The 21,813-nt window shown below is 40.6% G+C and overlaps 2 protein-coding genes across 2 annotated transcripts in view; one reads left to right on the top strand and one right to left on the bottom strand.

Annotated features, from left to right (window-relative positions):
• The window catches only part of atg7 (ATG7 autophagy related 7 homolog), a 102,754-nt gene extending 102,616 nt beyond the window's left edge, over window positions 1–138 (top strand). Inside the window, exon 20 of the mRNA XM_079857230.1 lies at window positions 1–138. This exon is cut by the window's left edge and continues 2 nt beyond it. Coding sequence (XP_079713356.1) covers window positions 1–31 — 31 coding nt within the window. The 3' untranslated portion in view covers window positions 32–138.
• The window catches only part of vgll4b (vestigial-like family member 4b), a 69,229-nt gene continuing 47,481 nt past the window's right edge, over window positions 66–21,813 (bottom strand). The window contains exons 4-7 of the mRNA XM_079857249.1: window positions 7,161–7,386; window positions 5,573–5,684; window positions 1,065–3,554; window positions 66–868 (exon numbers count right to left, since the gene is read on the bottom strand). Coding sequence (XP_079713375.1) covers window positions 3,319–3,554; window positions 5,573–5,684; window positions 7,161–7,386 — 574 coding nt within the window. The 3' untranslated portion in view covers window positions 66–868; window positions 1,065–3,318. The remainder of the gene's footprint in view (window positions 869–1,064; window positions 3,555–5,572; window positions 5,685–7,160; window positions 7,387–21,813) is intronic.

Here is a 21,813-nt window from a genome sequence, read left to right as displayed (position 1 = left end):
CTGGGACATGAGTGACGACGACAGCATCTGAAGATCATCAGTGGCTCTCAGACAGATCCCAGATCAGTGCTCACGGCCGCCTCACTGTACATCACCTGTCATGACGCACCTGTAGAAACATCTTAACCACTCTCACCCAATGTGTGTCACAGTGCGCCATCATTTTAATGTTGTGTTGAAGATGTCGTGTGCTGATGCGGGGTCCTTCACCTCGAGGTGCTCTGACCTGTCCTAAAGTCTCAGGTGTGGGTCAGTGTCATCCAGCCACTCAACATGTCTGTTCTACATCTGTAACGGTCTCTTCTCACAATAAACATGGACTATATCCACACGGTAATCCACTGAGTGTGTGCTGATGTGTTCTTGCGTTGAGTCTGAGGTCAGGTGGTCAGTAATACGTCCTGAATCACCGTGATTATGAGATTACAGCGTTCTCCGAGACGGGTCTGGGCGTCAGGAAGACGTCCGGCTGAAGCACTGCAGTTATAGAGCCGTGTCATGCAGAGCGTCTTCAGTTTAATTACCAGGTTTTACTGTTCAGAAACTGCAGTCATGATTAAAATTACTTCAGGGTTCAAGCTAAAAATAGCTGGAATTTGACGCTTTGACATTTAAACCCAGAAAAACAGCCATACTTATGAAAAGTGCTTGAATTATTGAAAGACAATATGTGTGAAATTAGCATTTTATTTTATTGATAAAACAATCTTTCACACAAACTCAAATATATAGAGCCATTTCTCATGGCTATGAGTGATATTGCTCGTATAAACATCTTTCATTCTTCAGCTCAATCTTATATTCATGCGTTTATCAGCGATATCTTTGTCATAGTATCCCTTCAGTGGTTAAAGCAGGGTTCACCAATCTCAGTCCTGGAGGGCCGCTGTCCTGCAGAGTTTAGCTCCAACCCCAATTAAACACACCTGAACCAGCTAATCAAGGTCTCATTAGGCATACTAGAAACTTTCAAACAGGTGTGTTGGAGCTAAACTCTGCAGGACAGCGGCCCTCCAGGGCCGAGATTGGTGAACCCTGGGTTAAAGTTATTGCGTGTGTTGCACTTTATTTGCACCATTCAGTCATTTTTGTGCATCCATTAGAATCTGAAAGATGATATAGTTTGATAAATGAGATCTCAGGTTGTGGCTCTTGAAAAGCACAAGCTATTGCTGGAAGTCCTGGAGGATGTGTGTTTCAGAAAGCATGAGGCTGAAGTCACGGCTGTGGTTTAAGAGCACTTTATTGTTCATTGAGGCTACTTAAAAGTACAAAACAATGGCCTGCCAAAAGTTTGTTTTATTCCAAGGAGAAACAAGGCCATGAAATGAGGGTATAATACAGATTTACAAATCATTAAGAAGCACACTCGAGGTGCGGCGAAGTGTTTTAAACGTTGGTTTCTCGTCGTCGTTCTCCTGGAAGCGCACATCGAAATAGAAAATACGGTCGCTCGGATCCCAGCGGATCGCGCGGGATTGAGAAACTCGCTCAGACTCGAGGTCCGTTTGTTCAAATGTCTCGAGACTCTGCTCAGTAGCCTTCGGAAATAATACACAAGTGGCTATTACACTAACGCAGTGTTTTCATAGAATAACTGTGTGTTCCTGCACTTTAACCTTAAACAGACACAAACAACCTACAAACAAAAAAGATCAACTTTTTTCCTCAAAGAAAAAAAAAAAAAGAAAAAAAAAAAAAAGCATGATTACAATAAAGGACAAAGGGAAAAATTAAATAGCTACATATCATTAACAAATTAATTGTTCCTCAAAAATACCTACGATTTTTTTTCTCTGTACATTCGTTACGCACAGCGTAATGATGGTCTTATAGTTTCCTATATAAAAACTTTTTTTTGTTTTTCATTAAGTGTGTAGGATGACAAGCGGAGAGTGAGAGTGTCTTATACACAGTAAACTGGTAGTGAAATGTGTGTGTGATGGTGGTGTGGTTTTAACCGGGCCGAAGGAATGTACGGGCGAGCGCACGCGTCTCCTGCGACCTCTCGTCACACTCGGATCTGAACGCAGCAGGAAGTACGAGACGTTCCCTATCGGAGGAATGTAGTGTGTTTCGGGAAAGCAGGATTAAGAGGAGATGATGATGAAGAACGACGAACACACACGGAGTTAGCTTGACGTTTTCGGCAGATTGTCAACGCTAGTTGACGTGTCCATAACTGCTAACGCTGCTTTCAGTCATGCAAAGCGACAGCATCCTGTACCACGGATTAATAACATACAAAAACCAACCGTTAATATATATTTTTCTATATATATTTATATATATGCATGTATAGATGGCCTGTCCGGAGGCTGTTCTCTTCTGTATCTGGCAGCTACCACGATGAATATTGAATAGAAAATAATAATATGGAGTACAACTGTACCAGCAGTAAGTTTATCTAGGACTGTTACTGACAAAAATAGAATCAAATCTGAAGAGAAAAGGCTAAACGCATTACGATTGAAATGTCTACACGATAATAGATACCAGCTATTGTCAAAAACATGCACTTATACGCACTAGTCTATTCTCCAACTCTACGCTACTGAACCACAGTGCCTGGGGGAAACCGGGCCGAGACCACAGGGACGCCCACGTTCTGCCCGAGTCCAGTTCAATGTGTGTTTTCTCCCGCTTCCGAACGCATCACTTCCCATCCGTGACATCATCAGCGCTCTGAACACCCGCCGCGACACTGACACCGCCTCCATCATCCATAGTGCAAAATCAGTCCAGGCCTTTCGTTTCAAGTATACACACATGCAGATTCAGGGTTCAACCGGGAGTGAGAGTGTGTGTGTGTGTGTGTGTGTGTCTGTGTCTGTGTGTCTGTGTGTGTGTGTGTGTGTGTGTGTGTGTGTGTGTCTGTGTGTGTGTGAGAGAGAGTGTGTGTGAGAGAGTGTGTGTGAGAGAGTGTGTCTGTGTGTGTGAGAGAGTGTGTCTGTGAGTGTCTGTGTGTGTGTGTGTGTGTGTGTGAGAAAGACAGAATGGGCGCGATGGAAGAATGGCTTCTGGGTAAAAGGTTTGCATCAGCGGTTTCTTTGGTATCTGGATGGTTAGATAAGCGCCTGGCTGATTTTGATCTCGAAAACCTGTCGTTGTTTTTTTAAAGGTACGGGCATCCCATAATGCAACAGCCAAGCTATAAGTATACTAGCAAACTTACAAACAAACAAAAGAATTGAAAGGGAAAAAATGCACAAATGAAAGTTAAAACGAGCGTTCTTATGTACACCGCTAAAGCATGCGTGTTGCTCTGAGAGTGGGTTAGTGTGGAAGAGGTTCTGGTTTCACTGGTTTCGCTGGTCCTCAGGACACGAGGGAAGGGGACTGGTTGTGGTTGACCATGTGAGCGCTGGAAGAGGAGGAGTCGGGGCTGGTCTTGGCCTTGATCTGGAGCCACGTCTCTCCCAGGGCCTTGGCGAAGTGGTCGTCCACCGAGCCGGTGATGGACACGGAGTTGGGCTCGGGCTCCGGCTCCTTGTAGTTCTTGCCCAGACTGCGCCGGAAGTGCTCCTCGATCACGGGGTCACAGGCGGTGTTCGCTGGGGATACACACGTGCATTCGGCTTAATTCAGTGTGTGTCAAAGACGAGACACAAGGATAAGAAATGGCACTTAAAATCAATCAAAACTAGCTTTATCTGGACAATACCTTTATCCTAGAGCTGCTGTAAATCTGTTACTGTAATCTCCTGTTATCACTGTAAAGCTGCTCTCAAACACTCTATATTGTTAAAAGTAGGGCTGGGTATTGACACAAATTTCACAATTCGATTTCGATTCACAAGCTTGCAATTCGATTCGATTTCGATTCGATTCGATTCAATTTTGATTATTTTGGATATCAGGTACAATACATGGCAAATGTCCTCAAGGAAAACACATCTCTTCACTAATGCTGTGAACTATGGGAGTCAGTGTTAGCCTATAGGCTTCATTAGCCTACTGTAATACTGAAGGTACAAATTAACTGATTTGTATACAAACACTTAAATTACACTTTTATTTTTATAATAATAAAGTTATATGAAATTATATAAACATTTAAATGGTGGCTGTACATTTTTTTCAGATTTATTCAAACATGAATTAAATATTGAAGAACATTAAAAATGATAATGAATATGTAATATGGTGCATATATTTAGCAGAATGCTCCTCTCTAGAGTTAATTCTTCTCGCTGACTGACGAGTTTATGGTCACTGGATGTGGTTTTTCTGAGGTAAATGTGACGTTACATGACATTGTTTACAAGCTGTTTTAATGACGTCTTTCCACGGTTGAAACACTGATTGAGCGACTCCATGTCACATGATACGGACTTCGATAAGTTGTACTCTATCATTTAACACACTTTCAGAAGCTCATTCATGTTTATCTCGCGCTGTAACTGCTGTTATTAAGGCGGAGGAGAAGATCATGTGCTTCTCTCGAGCTGAGCCAGAGCGATCTCACGCCACTTGAAATCTGAGACTTCGTTTTATATAAATAATAAAAGATTATTGCGATTTATTGGATGGGATGCGCGCTACAATGTTCCATTCATTCATCAACTGTAAACAGGACGACTAATCGATCCTTGGGATTTAAGAATTGATATCGTTTCGTAAAAATGAGAATCGATTCAAATCGAGAAATCGATATTTTTTACCCAGCCCTAGTAAAAAGCACTATATAAATGAAGGTGACTTGACTTTGTATCTTTGTAATATTGTATTTATTTGTACTATTGCTAGTAATTTGTATTTTTCTTTCTTTTGTTACTTCCGGTAACTTATGTTTTAGATGTATATCACTTAGGCTAGTAGTGTTAGTGAAACCTGAACGGAGAGTAGTGAATCTTCACTGGTCTCTAAATTTCACGGCAGGTAAAACCACATTTGTGGCTGGTAAATATCCTGAAGCCACTGGCAGGCGTGACAAGTTAGTTTAGGCCCTGGGTACAACTACTCAGTTATGGACGTGACAGTGAACAAGACTCTTAGGGAGGCAGGAACTCTGTTATTACGGTTGATAAAAGAGCGGAGAACATTCATACATTGCATGACACTCATGTAGATATAAAGTGTAAAGTTTTAAATGAACATGTTTAAGTGGACAGGCGTGACATTAGAAGCATCAATGGACACTTTGAGATCTGCTATAGAACAGAGTGAACACTAGTAGTGCACACTTCACATGTGGCCCTCGGATCATGCAATTACTTTAAAATTTACAAAATTAGAATTTTTCACTGTATGACTAACATTTTCTTAGTAAGTTCTCAAACAAAACAAAACATTACAATACAATTTATAAAAAAAATTAAATCTGAATGGATACATTTATTAAATTAAAAGATTTGATGGCCCTTCATACACATTTACACTCTGATTTAAAACTTTAGTAACAGAGCTGAATGGTTGATCTTGACTAATGCGTTTAATATTGTTAAATAACAAACTGATCAAATAAACAGTTACTTAAATGATGTCACTTCCTGCATGTTACAATTACTTCTGGTCATGGTGCTGGATTAAAGTGAAGTTTCCGCGCTAGGTCAGTGTGGTGTGTACTCACAGTTGGAGGGTCTGCGGTAGCTGGGGGTCAGGCCGCTGTGGGACACGGTGCAGTGCGTGAGGTTACAGTTACGGTTGTTCGCTGGGGCACATGTGATCACAGAGGGACGATTCTGCACACACACACACACACATCAGATGAGCAAGTGTACAGGCAAACAAACAGAACAACAACTAATGTATTCACTTCAATGAGCTCATTCTTTCTGCATTAAATGATTACACTATTTAAATGAATATGTTTTTCGCTAACTGAGATTCTGTACATGTATATTTCTGAAAAGCGTAACTCAGTGCTCGCGATTAGACTGACAGGACGGCTGACTCGGTGGTTGCTTAGCAACATAAATCGGGGCGATTGGCAGCACTGTGCGCCTCAGGTTGTGACGGGGCCTTAGACGGTCTCCTCTGAGAACAGATCACTCTAAACTGTAATGTGGACTCATGCACTTCCTGTGAAGCTGCTTTGAAATGATGCGTGTTGTGAAAAGCGCTACACAAATAAATGTGAATTGAACTAATGCAACTTGCGCTTTTAGATTTTAGACCTAAACCATAAAAATCACAGCATGTTTGTTCATTTGGCCGTACGTTATCTGTATGCTCTTCGAGTGTGTGAATGTGCGTACAGAGAGAGAGAGGCAGAGAGAGAGAGAGAGAGAGAGAGGCAGAGAGAGAGAGAGAGAGAGAGAGAGAGAGACAGAGAGAGAGAGAGAGAGAGAGAGAGACACACACACACGTTTCCTTGCCCTTGATTGGACACTAACACAATATTATGTCTAAATGCCCGTCTCAGCAAGTATTCTCTCGGTTATGTCATTAGTGAACAGTTGAGAAAGAAATCTAATGTTTGTCAGTTTTCCGCTCCGTGCAGTCGGTCTTCAGTGACGCTCACACACCTAATAGCTGTTCCTACTGTTGTCTGTCATTAATATTAATAAAACCAGAAAATACAGCTTTAACAAAGAACAAACTATCATTTCTACAGTGAACAAATAGTGTTATTTTAGATTTAGGCTTAATTATGAATTTCTGTACCTGATTACTACTGTTAGAAACTATGTTATGTAGTATTCATCTCTGCTTGTAATGTGTGTATTTAAAGTAATACATGAAAAGCAAAGTCGGTTTTGACAAGCGGACAGTAGCAGAGGGTTAATCACATCCAAAAAAAAAGTTTGTGTTTACATAATAAGTGTGTGTGTACTGTGTGTAATTATTTTGTATATATAAATACACACACATGCACGTATACATTTAAGAAAATGTGTTATTTATATATAAAATATTTATATACAATATAAATGATGTATAAATACAGTAGTCAACATTTGAAGTGGATCAAAAAAGTTCATCAAAGTTGTCCTGAGACAAGAACGGGCACACATATATACATACACACACAATATATACATGCAAATATTTATAAAAATATATACATGCATATGTGTGTGTATTTATATATATACACAAAATAATTACACACAGTACACACACATATATTATGCAAACACATCCTTTTAGTGCTGGGCAACCATTAATCTCATCCAAAACAGAAGTTTGAGTAGTGAGTGTGTGTTGGGTCGTACCTGCTGGCGCTCGACAGGGCTGAGCGCGGGGGAGATGGGGGAGATGCTGGCGGCACGCGTGTCCGTGTGTTTGGTCAGAGCGAGGGGCTGGTCCATGGCCAGGCTGGGCATGTGGGCGTAGAGATGCCCACCCACGAGACCCACGCTGGGGGGGGCGAGGCGCTCGATGGGGCTGCGGCTGCGGTCCCGGGGGTCCTTGCGATAGTCCCCGTTGGCAGGCTTTCCTCTGCCACAGAAACAAAGGAGGGATTGTGTGGTGAACGACACAAACAAGCAGGGATATTAATGCATTCAGTGGGTCTGGCAAGAGTTGCGCAGCTCCCGCGAGCGACGGCTCCATGGCAAGGGTTTGTACGGAGTCAATACTCAAGTATTCGCTTGGTGTGCAACAAATAATCTCTATTATTTTAACCCTCTGGTGCTTTTTGGTCATTTTTGACAGAACATGTTTACATTTGTTTTTTTGGAATGGTACAAAACTTAGTAAAGGTTTTGGCACTTGCTGTGTGGACACAAACAAAAACAAAAAAAAGCATGGATATGATCTGAACAGGTTAAACGGTCCTGTAAGAATAGTCACTTGTGCTCCTACGGTCAGAAATGACGCATTGGAAATGAATGAGAGGAAGTTCCTCCAGTGGAAGCGTTTGGTACTGCAGCCGAACAACATCTCACTGAAAGATCATTTTAGCAGATATCAGGATCAAAATTTGAACACAACTTGTTTAGATTTATGGCTTTGACTTTCTCACAGTTTTAGAGGAAAATGTTTTTGAAAATATATTTTTCATATAAAAATTGAAAATACTTTTTTCATAACAATAAACGTAAAATTCTGTAACCTTTTTTTTTTTTGAGTTCACTTTTTAAAACTTTTCACTTCAGCAATAATATGCCACGTGTCTTTGAAAAGAGATCAAACTTAAATCTGTGTCTTAAAGTATTCAAGATTTATGAAGTTTAAGTTGGAAAATGACTTTTCGGGTTTATGCTCAAAAAGTGAATTATTTCTATATTAAAAAATTATAAATACAGCGTAAATATAATTTAGTACTATAAAATCCCCTAAAATACAATATCAATATCTATCTATCTATCTATCTATCTATCTATCTATCTATCTATCTATCTATCTATCTATCTATCTATCTATCTATCTATCTATCTATCTATATATATATATATATATATATATATATATATATATATATAAAAAACATTATCGAACTAAAATAGTTAAAATAAATAATTTCGGTCATTTTTTACCCACACGTGAAGAGCACAAAGAAAGTTGTTTAATTTGATCGAAACCTGGTCAGATTAGCTCAGGTCGCGGTGACTCGATAACAAGGGTTTGTATGGAGTCAGCGTTGCTTATACTCAAGTATTTGCTTGGTGTGCTCAACAAATCATTATTATTTTAAAGAAAGTTTTGTTTCATTTGATTGAAACCCGGTCAGATTAAGATAAGATGAAACTTTAGTTAAATGTAGGCGCTACAGCAGCATAAGCAGGACAAAACCAAATATTACACTTAAGACGACAAAAAACATATTGCAACTGCGTATTCCAAAGATAAATTATGTAGGAAGACCAAAAAGCATGATTAGATTAGCTCAGATCGCTCGCTACAAAAGGCTCTTTCCCACTACCGACCTCCTTTCCTGTTTTTCTTTTCCCCCTTTGAAAGAATAGACACACATGCAGCAAAAGCCCAAAGCGTTTTCCACCCTTCCGGAACGATCGGCCTCCTGTTGCCAACAGAGGAGGCCCAGCGAGGGGCACACACACCATTCAAAAGCCTTCGCCTGTGCTTCACAGGAAGAGAACTTAATACCCTTCACCGGCACACAAACGCCGAACAACAGCCAGAGAAACTCTAATCAGGTATTTGAAGGAAATGCTTTCAATGCAGAATCAGTAACCTCAGCTCGGCGACCGATGAACGCCGTGTTTCGGCGAGGCTCAGCTGTGTGGGATGCGGTTCCTGAAATCGCCCGTTTCTTGGCAACACAATTGGCAAGCGAAGCATCTGCAAGTAAATTGTTACGTCTACCGGAAATTACTGTCCTCACAATAACTGATGGAAAGCTGGAGAGGGAGATCTGTCAGAAACTACTCCTCAGCGAGATCAGCTTCCAGTGCAGAACATGCGGGCCAGAGGACGACGAGCTGATGATGATGATGATGACAGCAGGGCTGGAAGGATACGTGTGTGATACTGCTTTACATGTGTGTGACTGAGTAACAACAACAACAAACAAAAACATAACCTGAAAGTTCTGGACTCGTGTGTTCCACAGAAGTCAGACAAACACACCAGTTTCAAGTGACTAAATTTATCACTGAATTTACAGCAAACTATATCGAGGTTCTGTATATTGTTACATATGAACTTCATAGGCTCCGACTTTACAGCGTTCAGCAAATCTTTGCAGGTAAAATCGATGCGATCAGGAATTTCCCCACGTGTTCAAGCTGGACTAGGGTTGGGAATGGAAAATACTTTCCCAAAAACACTTGAGGTCAGGGATTGGATACCTGTAAAATAAAATAAAATTCCGAGCTACACACACATCCAGAGCGTGTGATTTTAAAACACTCAAACGTGTCTTCAGAGCTGCAGGCGTGTGCACTATACTGGACCGCTCTGAAGCCTCTGTTATACTTTCCGCGACCGCGAGGGCGCAAGGATCCGCGAGGGTCCGCGTGACGTAAAAATCGTCATCAGGGGTGCGCGTGGATGCTCGTTGCGGACAGCCGCGTGCCTCCCATTTTTTGTGACCGCGCGGACAAAAGGGAGCGCGCGTTCATTAGGAAAGAGATGGAAATAACATGGACGCCGAATTTGAAAAAACGGAAAACGCGTGCATTCTAGAAATAGAACCAATGCCTTTTTCACGCAAGCCTGTTGGAGGCGTTTCCAGGCAAAATAGAATAGGAAAAGATGTTTATATGTAATTTTGACACGAATACATATTAATAAATGTCATTTTGATGTTTTAAAGTGTCTAGGTTTTGACATAAATGCAAATATAAACTATAAATATAAAAAATATTATCGATTATACTGTCCAGACTGATCTACCGCGCATGCGTTGAACGCGTTCACCGAGCGGACCTCAGCAGAAAGTATAAATACAAGTAGTCCGCGTGCGAGCTGTGCGCAGCTGTCCTGTACGCGTCCAAACTGGAGTATAACAGAGGCTTGAGAGCGACACTAAAGCACTTGTCCTCTGCGGTCCCCCGACAGGTTGGAAGCGGAATTGTCCATTACCGCTGTCGTAAATAATCTAGCCTACCGTCGCACGTTTATCCAGCACCGGCACTGGAATGAACGATGTCCACAGGCAAGGTAGGGTATGTTGCATGATGTATTGCGACATCAGAAACGAAGAAAAACAAAATAATGACTATTGTAACGCTTGACGTAAAGCAAGTCAAATTTGTAGTTTCTTATGTCTCATTCGAACTACAGAAACGGTACCCGATCTGGCAAATGTCCATACTGCGGTTATAGCCGATAGAGGGCCGCCAAGCGAATGCAGAAGTGCCGTTCACCGCTACGACTTGATGAACCACTGAAACCATTTTGGAAACATTATTTTAAGGCAAAAAACTCTTTAGTGTTGCTTTAAAGTGACAGCAGCCTAATATTCCTGCTGCCGTCTCTATAATAACACTAATCAAACAACACAAGACTCGTTCTTGACTGAGTAACTTTTGTAACTATATTTCTAATGTATATTTTATTTAGAAAGTGCAGTTATTTTACATTTGATTACAGTTTCTGTAAAAACTTTAAATCTTAAAACTGTTTATTTCAATCGGATCTTTGTTCGGTAATATCTAGTTGTCACGATTGCCATTTTATTTGTTCTTTTTTAATTACTGAGTGTTTGCTTATCTTTAATAATGCTTGAAATGTATATTAGCTAGGCTAGTTGTTATTCTATGGTGTTTTTAAACCATAGGCAAACGCTCCTTGCCTAAGTGGTCTTTAGCCTGTTGATTTTTGTTCACAATATTCAGACACAACTAACTAACAGAAACATGCTAGGTTTGAGAGGGACATCTGTGATGCACACAATCACTATTGACAATATTTGCCTGAGGATTTTGACCATTTGGCTAATGTGGCCTCAGCTTTTCACCATAGTACAACAATAATGTGAATCTATATGGGCTTCAGGCATCATGTTATTAGCAGTAAGGTCAGATCTAAGAGAAAAGCCTGCTGAAAGCCTCTTCACTCAAGATCCTTTGAAAAGAAACAGCAAAGAGGCCTTTCATGAGATCTTTCAGTTCCCTTCGATTCCTCTCTGACGGGAGCAAAATGCTCTGGCAATAATCCACCAGTGCTTTCGAGACGCTTGCTCCGAGAAAGGACATTCAGTTATTCGGGATTCTGAATAGCATGAATCTACTTTCACATGAAGCTCTTGTATGTTTTGATGTTTTAGGCTCAATATAATAGTAAATAACGTGCTAACTTTAAGTAGTGTGACAGTAACAAGCCTTCGAATTCAGGGAGCAATCTTTGTGCCGTTGAGCTGGATGTAAAGCAACTCTATTAAAAACATCAACACTTTAACTATATTGGCGAGATCATATTCAAGCCGTTGCTCTGCCATGACAATAGTTGACCTAAAGAGAAAACTGGCTATAGATGTTCGTTTAATCTGGTGCTCTTTGGTCACTTTTGACCAAAAAATGTGACGAGTTTTTTATTTCATCGTAATGGTACAAAACTTGGTAAAGGTTTTGGCACTTGCTGTGTGGACACAAAATTTAAGACATTTTAAGACCATAAATATTGCAATTTAAGACCTACACGACTTTTTTGCTACTTTGAAATAACTTTCTACTTTGTAATAACGTTCTGCGGCCAGCGCTTCTGGAAATGAACGAGGGTAAAACCTTTTTTAGACCTGACTAAATTAAATTTAAGACCTCGGATGAAAATCTGGTCGTTTTAAAGACGTTTTAAGGCCTTAAAGATCAGAATTTTAGACTTTTTAAGACCCCGTGGAACCCTGTTTTATCAAGTGGAAGCGTTTGGTACTGCAGCCAAACAAAATCTTACTGAAAGCTCTTTTTTGAGATATCAAGCTTCTTCTTTAGATTTATGGCTTTGATTATCTTGCAGTTTTAGAGTATAAAACGTGATTTTGAAAATATGTATTTCTTATAAAAAATGTAAAAAAAAAAATCATAATACACATAAAATTCTGTTACTTTAAGTTCAGTTTTTTCAACTTTATTTCACTTCAGCAATAATTTGCCAATTGTCATCTTTAAAATTCCAGTCTGTCGCTCTAAAGCATTCAAGATTTACCACAGTTTAAGTTAGAAATTTAATTTTTAGGTCTATGCTCAAAAGGTGAATAAATGGATTATAAATACAGCATAAATTTAATTTAGTTAAAAAACAACAACCTTAAAACACAAAATAAAAATATAGTACATTAATTTCATTGACCAAAAATAAATACATTTCGGTGGATTTTTGTCCGACACACGAAGAGCACCAGAGGGTCAAGTTAACTGCATGATGCTTTGTCTAACAGTTCCCCTACAAAACACATGCAAGTAAACGGATCGACACACTGAACCCGTACGCAGGATGAATAAGGCAGGCAGTCTGATCCAAACTTTACAGAAGTGATGTGAAGAACTCTACAAGACTCACTTTAGTCACAGATGCAGGCCAATAAAACTATGGATATTTTCTCATAATAGCATTTCATAGCCGTGCGGCAAAACCTCACGATTCCACCACGGATCTTGGCAGGAAGATTTCTCTCTTATTTCTCCTTTAAGTCACTGGACCATCGCCCACAAAGATACAGGAAACATCTGGGAGAAATCAAGACGAGGAAAGCAGAACCACAGGATACAGTCAGAGCTGTGGAGATGGTTCTTCAGTCGCTTCAGACGCACTGCTCAATATCAGCCATATTTCTAGCATTCTTATAACAAATCATTAGAAATGTGCTTTAAAACATCAGCCAAAGAGCTTTATTAATAGCGTGAGCCGTTAAACTAGTGTTACATTTATATTTCTTAATGAATACATCGACTTCCCATTTGTAAATGTTAAATGTGGTTACTGAAGCTGCTAAAACATGTTGGCACGTTGATTATTTTTGGCGCAGGTTTTAAAAGGAGCCTCCAAAAAGGTAAATGGCAGTTTCAGAGTTTGGATCCGTAACACACACACACACACACACTGTGTGTAATCAGTTTAAAACCGTTCGGCTAACTTGCTTTGACAAATTATAATCCAAACGCAAATGAGCCACTCGTGTGTTTGTTTATATATATATAAAAGTTAGCAGAAAAACATTATTTTATAAACCCTGACCACACTGGCACTGCCTTTTCATGACTCTGTTTGGCTGGCTTTGAATGCATGAGAAATACGCAGTTTCCAAGTTCCCAGCAGGAACACACAGGCTGAAATGGATTATTCCCAACTCCAGGAGAACATATGAAATCAGATGGCAGTCTTTACTCGCTTCCTATAGGGAGATTTAGGACAAACATTGAAAGTATGGACTGCTAATAATAACGTTCTGATCTACACTGCTTAAAGAGACAGTTTGATAACTTTTAGGTCTTGTTTTCAGGCTCTACTAGAACAGGTTTTCCTGCTTGAATGTTGATTATTCTCCTCATATTCTCCATTGTTGCGGCTCCTCTCTTCCCAGTCTGTCAGTAACGCTCTGTTTACTTCCTGTCTCTATGAAGCCCCTCCTTCTGAAAAGCACACTGTGCTCTGATTGGTCGGCTGGAGCAGTGTGTTGTGATTGGTCGAGCGCTTCGAGTGTGTTTGGGAAATGTCCCGCCCCTTACCATAACCGCCAGTTTAACACTACTAACTAACTCAACCAGGCCCCGCCCCTTTATTCTGTGCATGAATTATTCAAATGAGGAAGAAACTCAAGACTACACTGGAGGCGTTTCAGGCGTTTCACAGACACTGATATAGAGAAGAACTCCCTTTTCATCTTCAAACAGCAACACTACACACTAAACACAGAAGGAAAACAGCACAATAGTTCCTATTCTCTTTAAACAACGTCGATTTGACATTGTGTTTGTGTTTAACTTGTGCTCAAATTTAACAGTTTGAGTTGTTTTAAACTTCAACTAATAGATTTATGCTCAAACAGCAACACTACACACTAAACACAGATGGAAAACAGCAGAATAGGTCCTATACTCTTTAAACCTTCCTTTAAAGATGTCACTTTCAGTCATTTAGACGTCAACAGGAACAGTGAGCTTTATTCAGCATTGGGGCGTCTCCAGTGGGACAAGCTTCCAGAACGCAGTGGGCCGACCGGATAACAGGCCCTTTGTTTTCATGGAAGCAGTGAAAATGAGAAAATGGCCCCCACCCCGACACAGGCCCACTCGACGACAATATGTCTCCCGGAGTCTCCCGTTTTATTAGCCTAGGAGTTTTCACTGGCAGCGCTGAGGGAGCTGCGTATGAAGAGTCGTATCTCTGCGTTTTAAACTGTTTAGTCTGGCACGAACAGAGAGGACCAGAGCGTAAACACACGCGTAGACAAACTCCTTACAAAGCCTACAGATCAAAAACAAGCATAACATGAAACAACTCTAAACACTCGTAGACAACGACGCATTCATTATTACAACAGAAATGCTTAAAATAACTTTACAACTCTGGACAAAAGCTTATGGTGAGCAGAAACACAGGAAGAGTGATTTTCTTTCCCAGCCCCCACTCCTTCATTCCCTTCTATAGAGAAACGGGATCATGGAAACCTGAGCTGCTGCAGTCTGGGGTGTCCGGTTTCTCCCGCACACTCGCCACGAGAAGAACGGCTCATTCACATCCATCCTGATCAAAATCACATCAATATGGAGGAACACTGAGCAAAATGAACAATTCAATCCTCAGTTCACATATAAACGTATTCCTACTCTTGGAAAAACAAGGAAAAAATGTTTGCAGAAAATGTCAAAAGTTTAAGGTCAGGGTCTGAAAAAAAGACCAGAGGTATAAAAACACAAACCGAAGTCTTTTGTTTCACAAACACATCAGCTTTTGCACAACTCGAATTTCTGAAGTCAAATTAAATACGCTTTAAATAATTTATTTTCCAACTAGACTTATATTGTAAATTTGGTTTGCTAAAGATTATCAAATAGTTCACTAGATAATAAATGTTGGACCTAAACGATACACTCACATAATCCAAACCACTTTCACTTCAACAAAACAAAAAACTCTTCATCTGAATGCACTGAACAAGAGCACTTTCTGTACATCAGCTTGCAAACGCAGTGTGAGGCCGTCAGTTTGGCATCAGACAACGTCTACAGTGAAACATCACGATGGACGATGACATCGTCGTGGGGGGGGGGGGGGTTGTACGTAACATTCTCATTTTCCACTAGATATTTTCCTCCGCATCTCATCAGCAACTAGACAGTGTAAGTAACTATAAAGTTAACTCTATTCTTCTCCCAGTTCGCCGGCCACTTAGGGCGCTTTCACACTTGGTTCGATTGCCTGTTCTGAACACGAGTTCGATTGCTCCCCCTCCCCCGACGGACTGTGTTCACATTATATTAGTTGTATCCGAACCGTGCGGTACGCTTGCGTCATCAACTGCAGCTGGCGCGTAATCGTGTTGCTTGGTAACCGCTATGAATGAAAATATCAGCATTTTTATGTGTTTTTCAGTTGCGTTTTTATGTTTCCGTCAGCCCATACATCTAACAAGGTTTCAGTTTCTTCTGATGACCAAAGTAAACCCTTTCCGCTCATCTTGAAAGTGTGCGACTGACGACCACATTATACGCAGGGATGCACATAAGTGGTGCGCAGGTGCGCATGCGCTACCCAATTAAACAATGCGTACCAGATGAATTGCCGCAACCCTCATTTGCGTACCTAAGATTTGGGGATAGATAGGTGCGCAATCTGTGGTGTTGGATAGGCCTCAGAACTAGAGATGCGCGGATGGGCTATTTCATCCGCAACCGCATCGCAAAACTCATCATCCGTCCGCCATCCATCCGCACCAACGTTTTTGACCAATTTTCAAAACCGCACCCGCCCGCCATCCGCTGATTGGGCAATGCAAGGCGCTGCTGATGACAGCCGCGAGACTAGAAAACTCTCTTACCTCAGAATATCAGCAGTGAACTCCGTCTCCGATCGGCGCACATGGACAAAAATAAATAAATTATTTAAATAAATAAATAGCCTAAATTAAACGAACTTCGGCAAACCTGACCGTACAATATTTTCATTGTAGCCTAATAGAAAACACATTTTGGCACATCATTTAGGATTTTTCGTTGGTGCGCCATCAGCTAGCCTATGCCTACAAAAGACAGATGAAATTTAATATTAATAATTGATCCATGTCGGTATACACAGCCTAATATTTTACACTTAGGCTATAATTAAAAAATAGCCTAAACAATCAAGATAGCCTATTTACTTTTTTTATTTATTAAAACCAGGAAATTGGTTAATGAAACATGGGTTAAAATTAAGATACAATTAATACAAAACGAAATTCGCTTTAAAGAAAGGCTTTGTGCTTTCTGTTTGAGGTCTCTGTGAAAGTTTGAAAGTCTTTTAGTGCCGCGGCGCTTTCAGAGTGGTCGCGTCCGTAATGGAGAAGTGTCACTCACGTAAGATTGTCTTTTCCTCATAAATGACAAAATACTTTTAATTCTCCTTTGAGTTTGTCACGTAAAGTTACCTCCTTCGCCGGCGTTGCCATCTCTGATAATAACAAGCAGTCTGCATAGACTCGACTAGGCCATATTAGCCTACTGCCTGATAAAAATTTGACTTTTAAAGTGTGCTCGATTTTTATTTTTTTATTTTATTTGGATGTAGGTATAGTCAGATAACAATATTTAACAATATATTATGCATCCCACTAATTTGTTCCTCCCGTGAGGTGGGTTAAGGAAAAAAATGCATTTGAAAATGTGAGGACCAAGCAACAACCCCAGGTTCTCCCCTGAGAACAAGACCAAAAATGTTCTGTGCACCCCTGATTATACGTCTTCAAGAGCGGTTCACTTCCGCGATTTGGTACGATTGCGTTCATATCAGCAGCGAACCGTACTGGAGTTCACATGAACCGCACCCCAGACCACCCTTTTTAAGCGGACTCGAGCGCGGTTCGCGGGTGAGCACCCGAGTTCGGAAGACAGCGCTCACATCATCCAAACCAACTCTGACGTCATTCGAACCCGGGTGCGCACCAAAAGTGCTAGCGTGACAGCGCCCTTACATTCATGTATTTCGGGAGGAACTGATGAATTCACGTGCTGTAATAAATCCCACAGACAGGAATCTCTGAACTGCGGCCCAAACAAACATCTCGCGTTACAGATCAAGATCATTTATAAAGGTTTATAAACGACAAAAACTCACTCACACGTATTCGAGAATTGGAATAGAAGGTAGTTGATGACAACAACGAATAACACCAAATCACTTGGGGAAGATGGCGCCAGCAGTGTGCACGGCGCAGCGTCTCCCGGTTTTATTTTGTTTATTGTTTGTTATTATTAGTTTAAGTTATCAAAATGTCGCAGCTCTGTTTGTATACGATCGCCAAACTCTTTTTTCTATTCGTGATCAACATGCTGTCTGGATAACGAATGTTAGTTATAGGAATCAGTCCTCGGATGCACTCCCTTCTACACTCCCAGCTCTGCCGGCGTATTTGCAGCTTACCTCCAGTGCAGCTTCGCGGAGGAAACGCCACAGAAGGCGGAGAAAGCGAGGTGGTGCGGTTGTAAGAGCGAGAGCATATCTGCGGTCCACGCGGAAAAATGGACCGGGATTTCAACACGACTTCTTCTTACCAACTGTCTGTCCTCCTTTGGACTTCAAGAGGAGGTGGCTTCTCCCGATACAACCTGAAGCGGTCATCGCTGTGGATCAGCTGCGTGTGCCAGTGGAGGAATTTGTTCCCCGGCGTTCTCAAACGGCCAAACGCGGCGTGGATCTCATGAATCTCCGTTCATTGGCTCGAGCCAAACTACCACACACACAGGACACTGTTCTTAATTTGGCACTGATTAATGTTAGATCATTGTCTAACAAGACTTTTATGTTAAATTACTTTTTTCGATCCCGGGAGCTTGACTGTATGCTGCTTTCGGAGACGTGGGTTCAACCCGGTGAGTTATTCCCCTTCTCAGAGCTTCTTCCTCCGACATGCTCTTTCTTTAGCTGTCCTAGAACAACGGGTAAAGGTGGAGGCCTAGCGACAATTTTTAAATCCAGCCTGAACTGTAAAAAAACTCCATGTAATCAATATAAGAGCTTTGAGCTCCAACTTTTTGAACTTAAACTTAAATTACATGGATCAGTGGCATGTGCACTTATTTATCGCCCTCCAAAAATTAACAATGAATTTATTAAGGACTTTTCGGCGTTTGTGGCTGGCATTGCTCTAACCTACAATCATTTCTTAATTGTTGGTGATTTTAATATTCATGTTTGTTGTGTTGCTAAGCCTTTGGTCAAGGATTTTTTAAACATTTTGGATTTTTTTAACCTCACTCAATCGGTGAATGGCCCGACTCACAACAAGGGCCATTCTCTGGATCTGGTACTGTCACACAATTTAAATGTGTCCATAAAGGACATTTCAGATGCAGGTATTTCTGACCATATGCCAGTTTTATTTACTGTCTCTTTGCCGTGCTCTCAAAGCAAGTCGTGCTTCCCTATGAGTCAGCGGCGCATAATTCATCTACGGCTTCATTATTTGCTGCAGCATTTGACACCTCTCCAGTAGTGTCCCGAGACATTTCTTCATTCAAAGACATTGAGGAGTTGGTGGCTTCATTTGACTCTACGTGTACTGAAATTCTTGACTCAGTAGCACCGCTAAAGAGCAAGAAGGCTAATTTAAATAGAGAGCCATGGCAAAATGACATTACTCGTGCTCTCAGAAGGGAATGTAGATGTGCTGAGAGGAAATGGAGGAAAGACAAGCTCTATATTTCTCTGGAGATTTTAAGAAATTGCTTGTCCAAATACCAGTCTGCTGTTAAAGCGGCAAAGACCCAGTACATGTCGAACCTTGTGCAAAACAACTGTCATAAACCCCAAGTCCTTTTTAATGTACTAAATAGGATAATTAACCCTCCTGAACACATCGGCATTATTCCTAGCACCATTTTGTGTGACCGATTCTGTGAATTTTTTACTGATAAGGTGTCCAGTATTAGGGCATTAACATGTTGTACTGCACCAGATCCCAGTGTTACACCGTTATGCTTAGGCATATTTGAAAATTTTATCCCAATATCGCTTTCAGATTTGTTAAAGACGGTCCAATGCTTAAGACTCTCTGTCTGTTCATTGGACTGCCTTCCTGCAAAGCTTTTTATAGATGTATTTGACACTGTTGGATTTTATATTTTAAATATGATAAATATGTCTCTTTTAACAGGTTCTGTGCCGGTAACCTTTAAAGAGGCCATTGTACAACCCCTCCTAAAGAAACACAATTTAGACCCCTCTGTCCTGTCTAATTACAGGCCAGTTTCCAAGCTGCCTTTTTTATCTAAAATATTAGAAAAAGTGGTTTATAAGCAACTTCTACTGCACCTTAAATCAAATAATATATTTGAAAAATTTCAATCAGGTTTTAAATCAGGTCACAGTACGGAAACCGCACTTTTAAAAGTATTTAACGATCTCCTTTTAATTTCTGATTCTGGTAGCTCTGCTGTGTTAGTGCTCTTAGATTTGACTGCTGCGTTCGATACGGTCGATCATAAGATTTTATTGTCAAGACTTGAGTCCTGTGCAGGTATTAAAGGCACAGCTCTGAACTGGTTTGAGTCTTATCTGACTGACAGATCTTTTTCTGTAAATTTCGGGCCTTTTTATTCTAAGAAAACTCCAATTAATAGCGGGGTGCCCCAAGGTTCTATCTTGGGCCCAGTCCTGTTTTCATTGTATATGCTGCCCTTGGGATCAATTTTCCGGAAATACAAAATTTCGTTTCACTGCTTTGCTGATGACGTCCAGATATATCTACCTCTAAATTCTAAAACCAATTCTATTGAAGCACTGAGTAACTGTCTGGGTGAAATAAAAGATTGGATGTCACTAAATTTCTTACATTTAAATGACAAAAAAACTGAAATTATCATTTTTGGGAAGCCGAGTATCTTAGATCTAAACAGGGCTATAGGCCCATTACTCCCTAATTACAGCCCATCTGTAAAAAATCTTGGAGTCATTATTGATAGTTCTTTTAAATTAGAGAAACAAATTAGTTCAGTAGTTAAAACAAGCTTTTTTCAGCTTAGACTGTTGGGGAAAGTGAAGCTGTACCTGCCGCAAAGTCAACTAGAAAAAGTTGTACATGCCCTCATTACAAATCGTTTGGACTACTGTAACTCTTTATACTATGGCTTAGATCAGTCGTCTATTCACCGCTTACAATTAGTACAAAACGCAGCCGCTCGCCTGTTGACAGGGAAAAAACGGTTTGATCATATTACTCCGGTACTGTCGTCCCTCCACTGGTTGCCTGTTGCTTTCAGAATCCATTTCAAGATTTTATTATTTGTTTTTAAATCTTTAAATGGATTAGCACCGTCTTATTTAGCGGATTTGCTGACTATGCACACCCCAGTCAGAGCACTTAGGTCAAATGACCAGCGACTTCTAGACTGTCCTAGATCTAGACTGAGAACCAGAGGAGACAGAGCATTTTCTGTTGCAGGACCTAAGCTATGGAATGCTCTTCCCCTCAATATTAAGGAAGCTAGCTCTATTGAATCATTTAAATCGCTTTTAAAGACTCATCTTTTTGAAAAATGTTTTAATACAATATGAGCTGTGACGTTGTGATGTTTGATTGTAAAAATGTCTACATGTGTTTTTAACTATTACTACTATTATTGGGACATTTTGCCTATGTAATTTCTCTCTATGATTAATTAGTATGTTTTTATGTTTGGTATGAATTTCTGTACAGCACTTTGTGGCAGTAATGACTGCTTGGAAATGTGCTTTATAAATAAATTTGACCTTGACCTTGACCTTGACATGGTGAGCAAGTTTGTTAATATTTAGAAATAAAAGCGCTACATCTGTCATACAGCGCTATTTTGGCTGTGGTGAATCACTTGCCAAGCATGACGCGTCACCATGGAAACATGACGACTGCCAAAGACGAGGATCAAGAGTTACAAGAGTAAATCTATATAGTTGAAGTTTAAAGCAACCCGTGCAGTTCAATATGAGCACAAGAAGCTAAACAAACACAATGTCAAATCGACATTGTTTAAAGCGAATAGGAGCTATTGTGCTTGTTTCCATCATCTGTGTTTAGTGTTGCTGTGTGATCATGAAGAAGCTCCAGTTCTTCTCTATATCAGTGTTTCTGAACTCCTGAAACGCCTCCAGTGAGTTTCTTCCGGGAACGAACACGTCACAATATTCCTCATTTGAATAATTAATGTGCAGAATAAAGGGGCGGGGCCTGGTTGAGTTAGTTAGTAGTGTGTTAAACTGGCGGTTATGGTAAGGGGCGGGACATTTCCCAAACACACTCAAAGCGCTCGACCAATCACAACACACTGCTCCAGCCGACCAATCAGAGCA

The sequence above is a fragment of the Squalius cephalus genome (assembly GCF_949319135.1).
Source record: "Squalius cephalus genome assembly, chromosome: 22".
NCBI classification, from domain to species: Eukaryota; Metazoa; Chordata; class Actinopteri; order Cypriniformes; family Leuciscidae; genus Squalius; species Squalius cephalus.
Note: the sequence above shows the minus strand (reverse complement) of the source record. Positions and strands in the feature narration are given on the sequence as shown.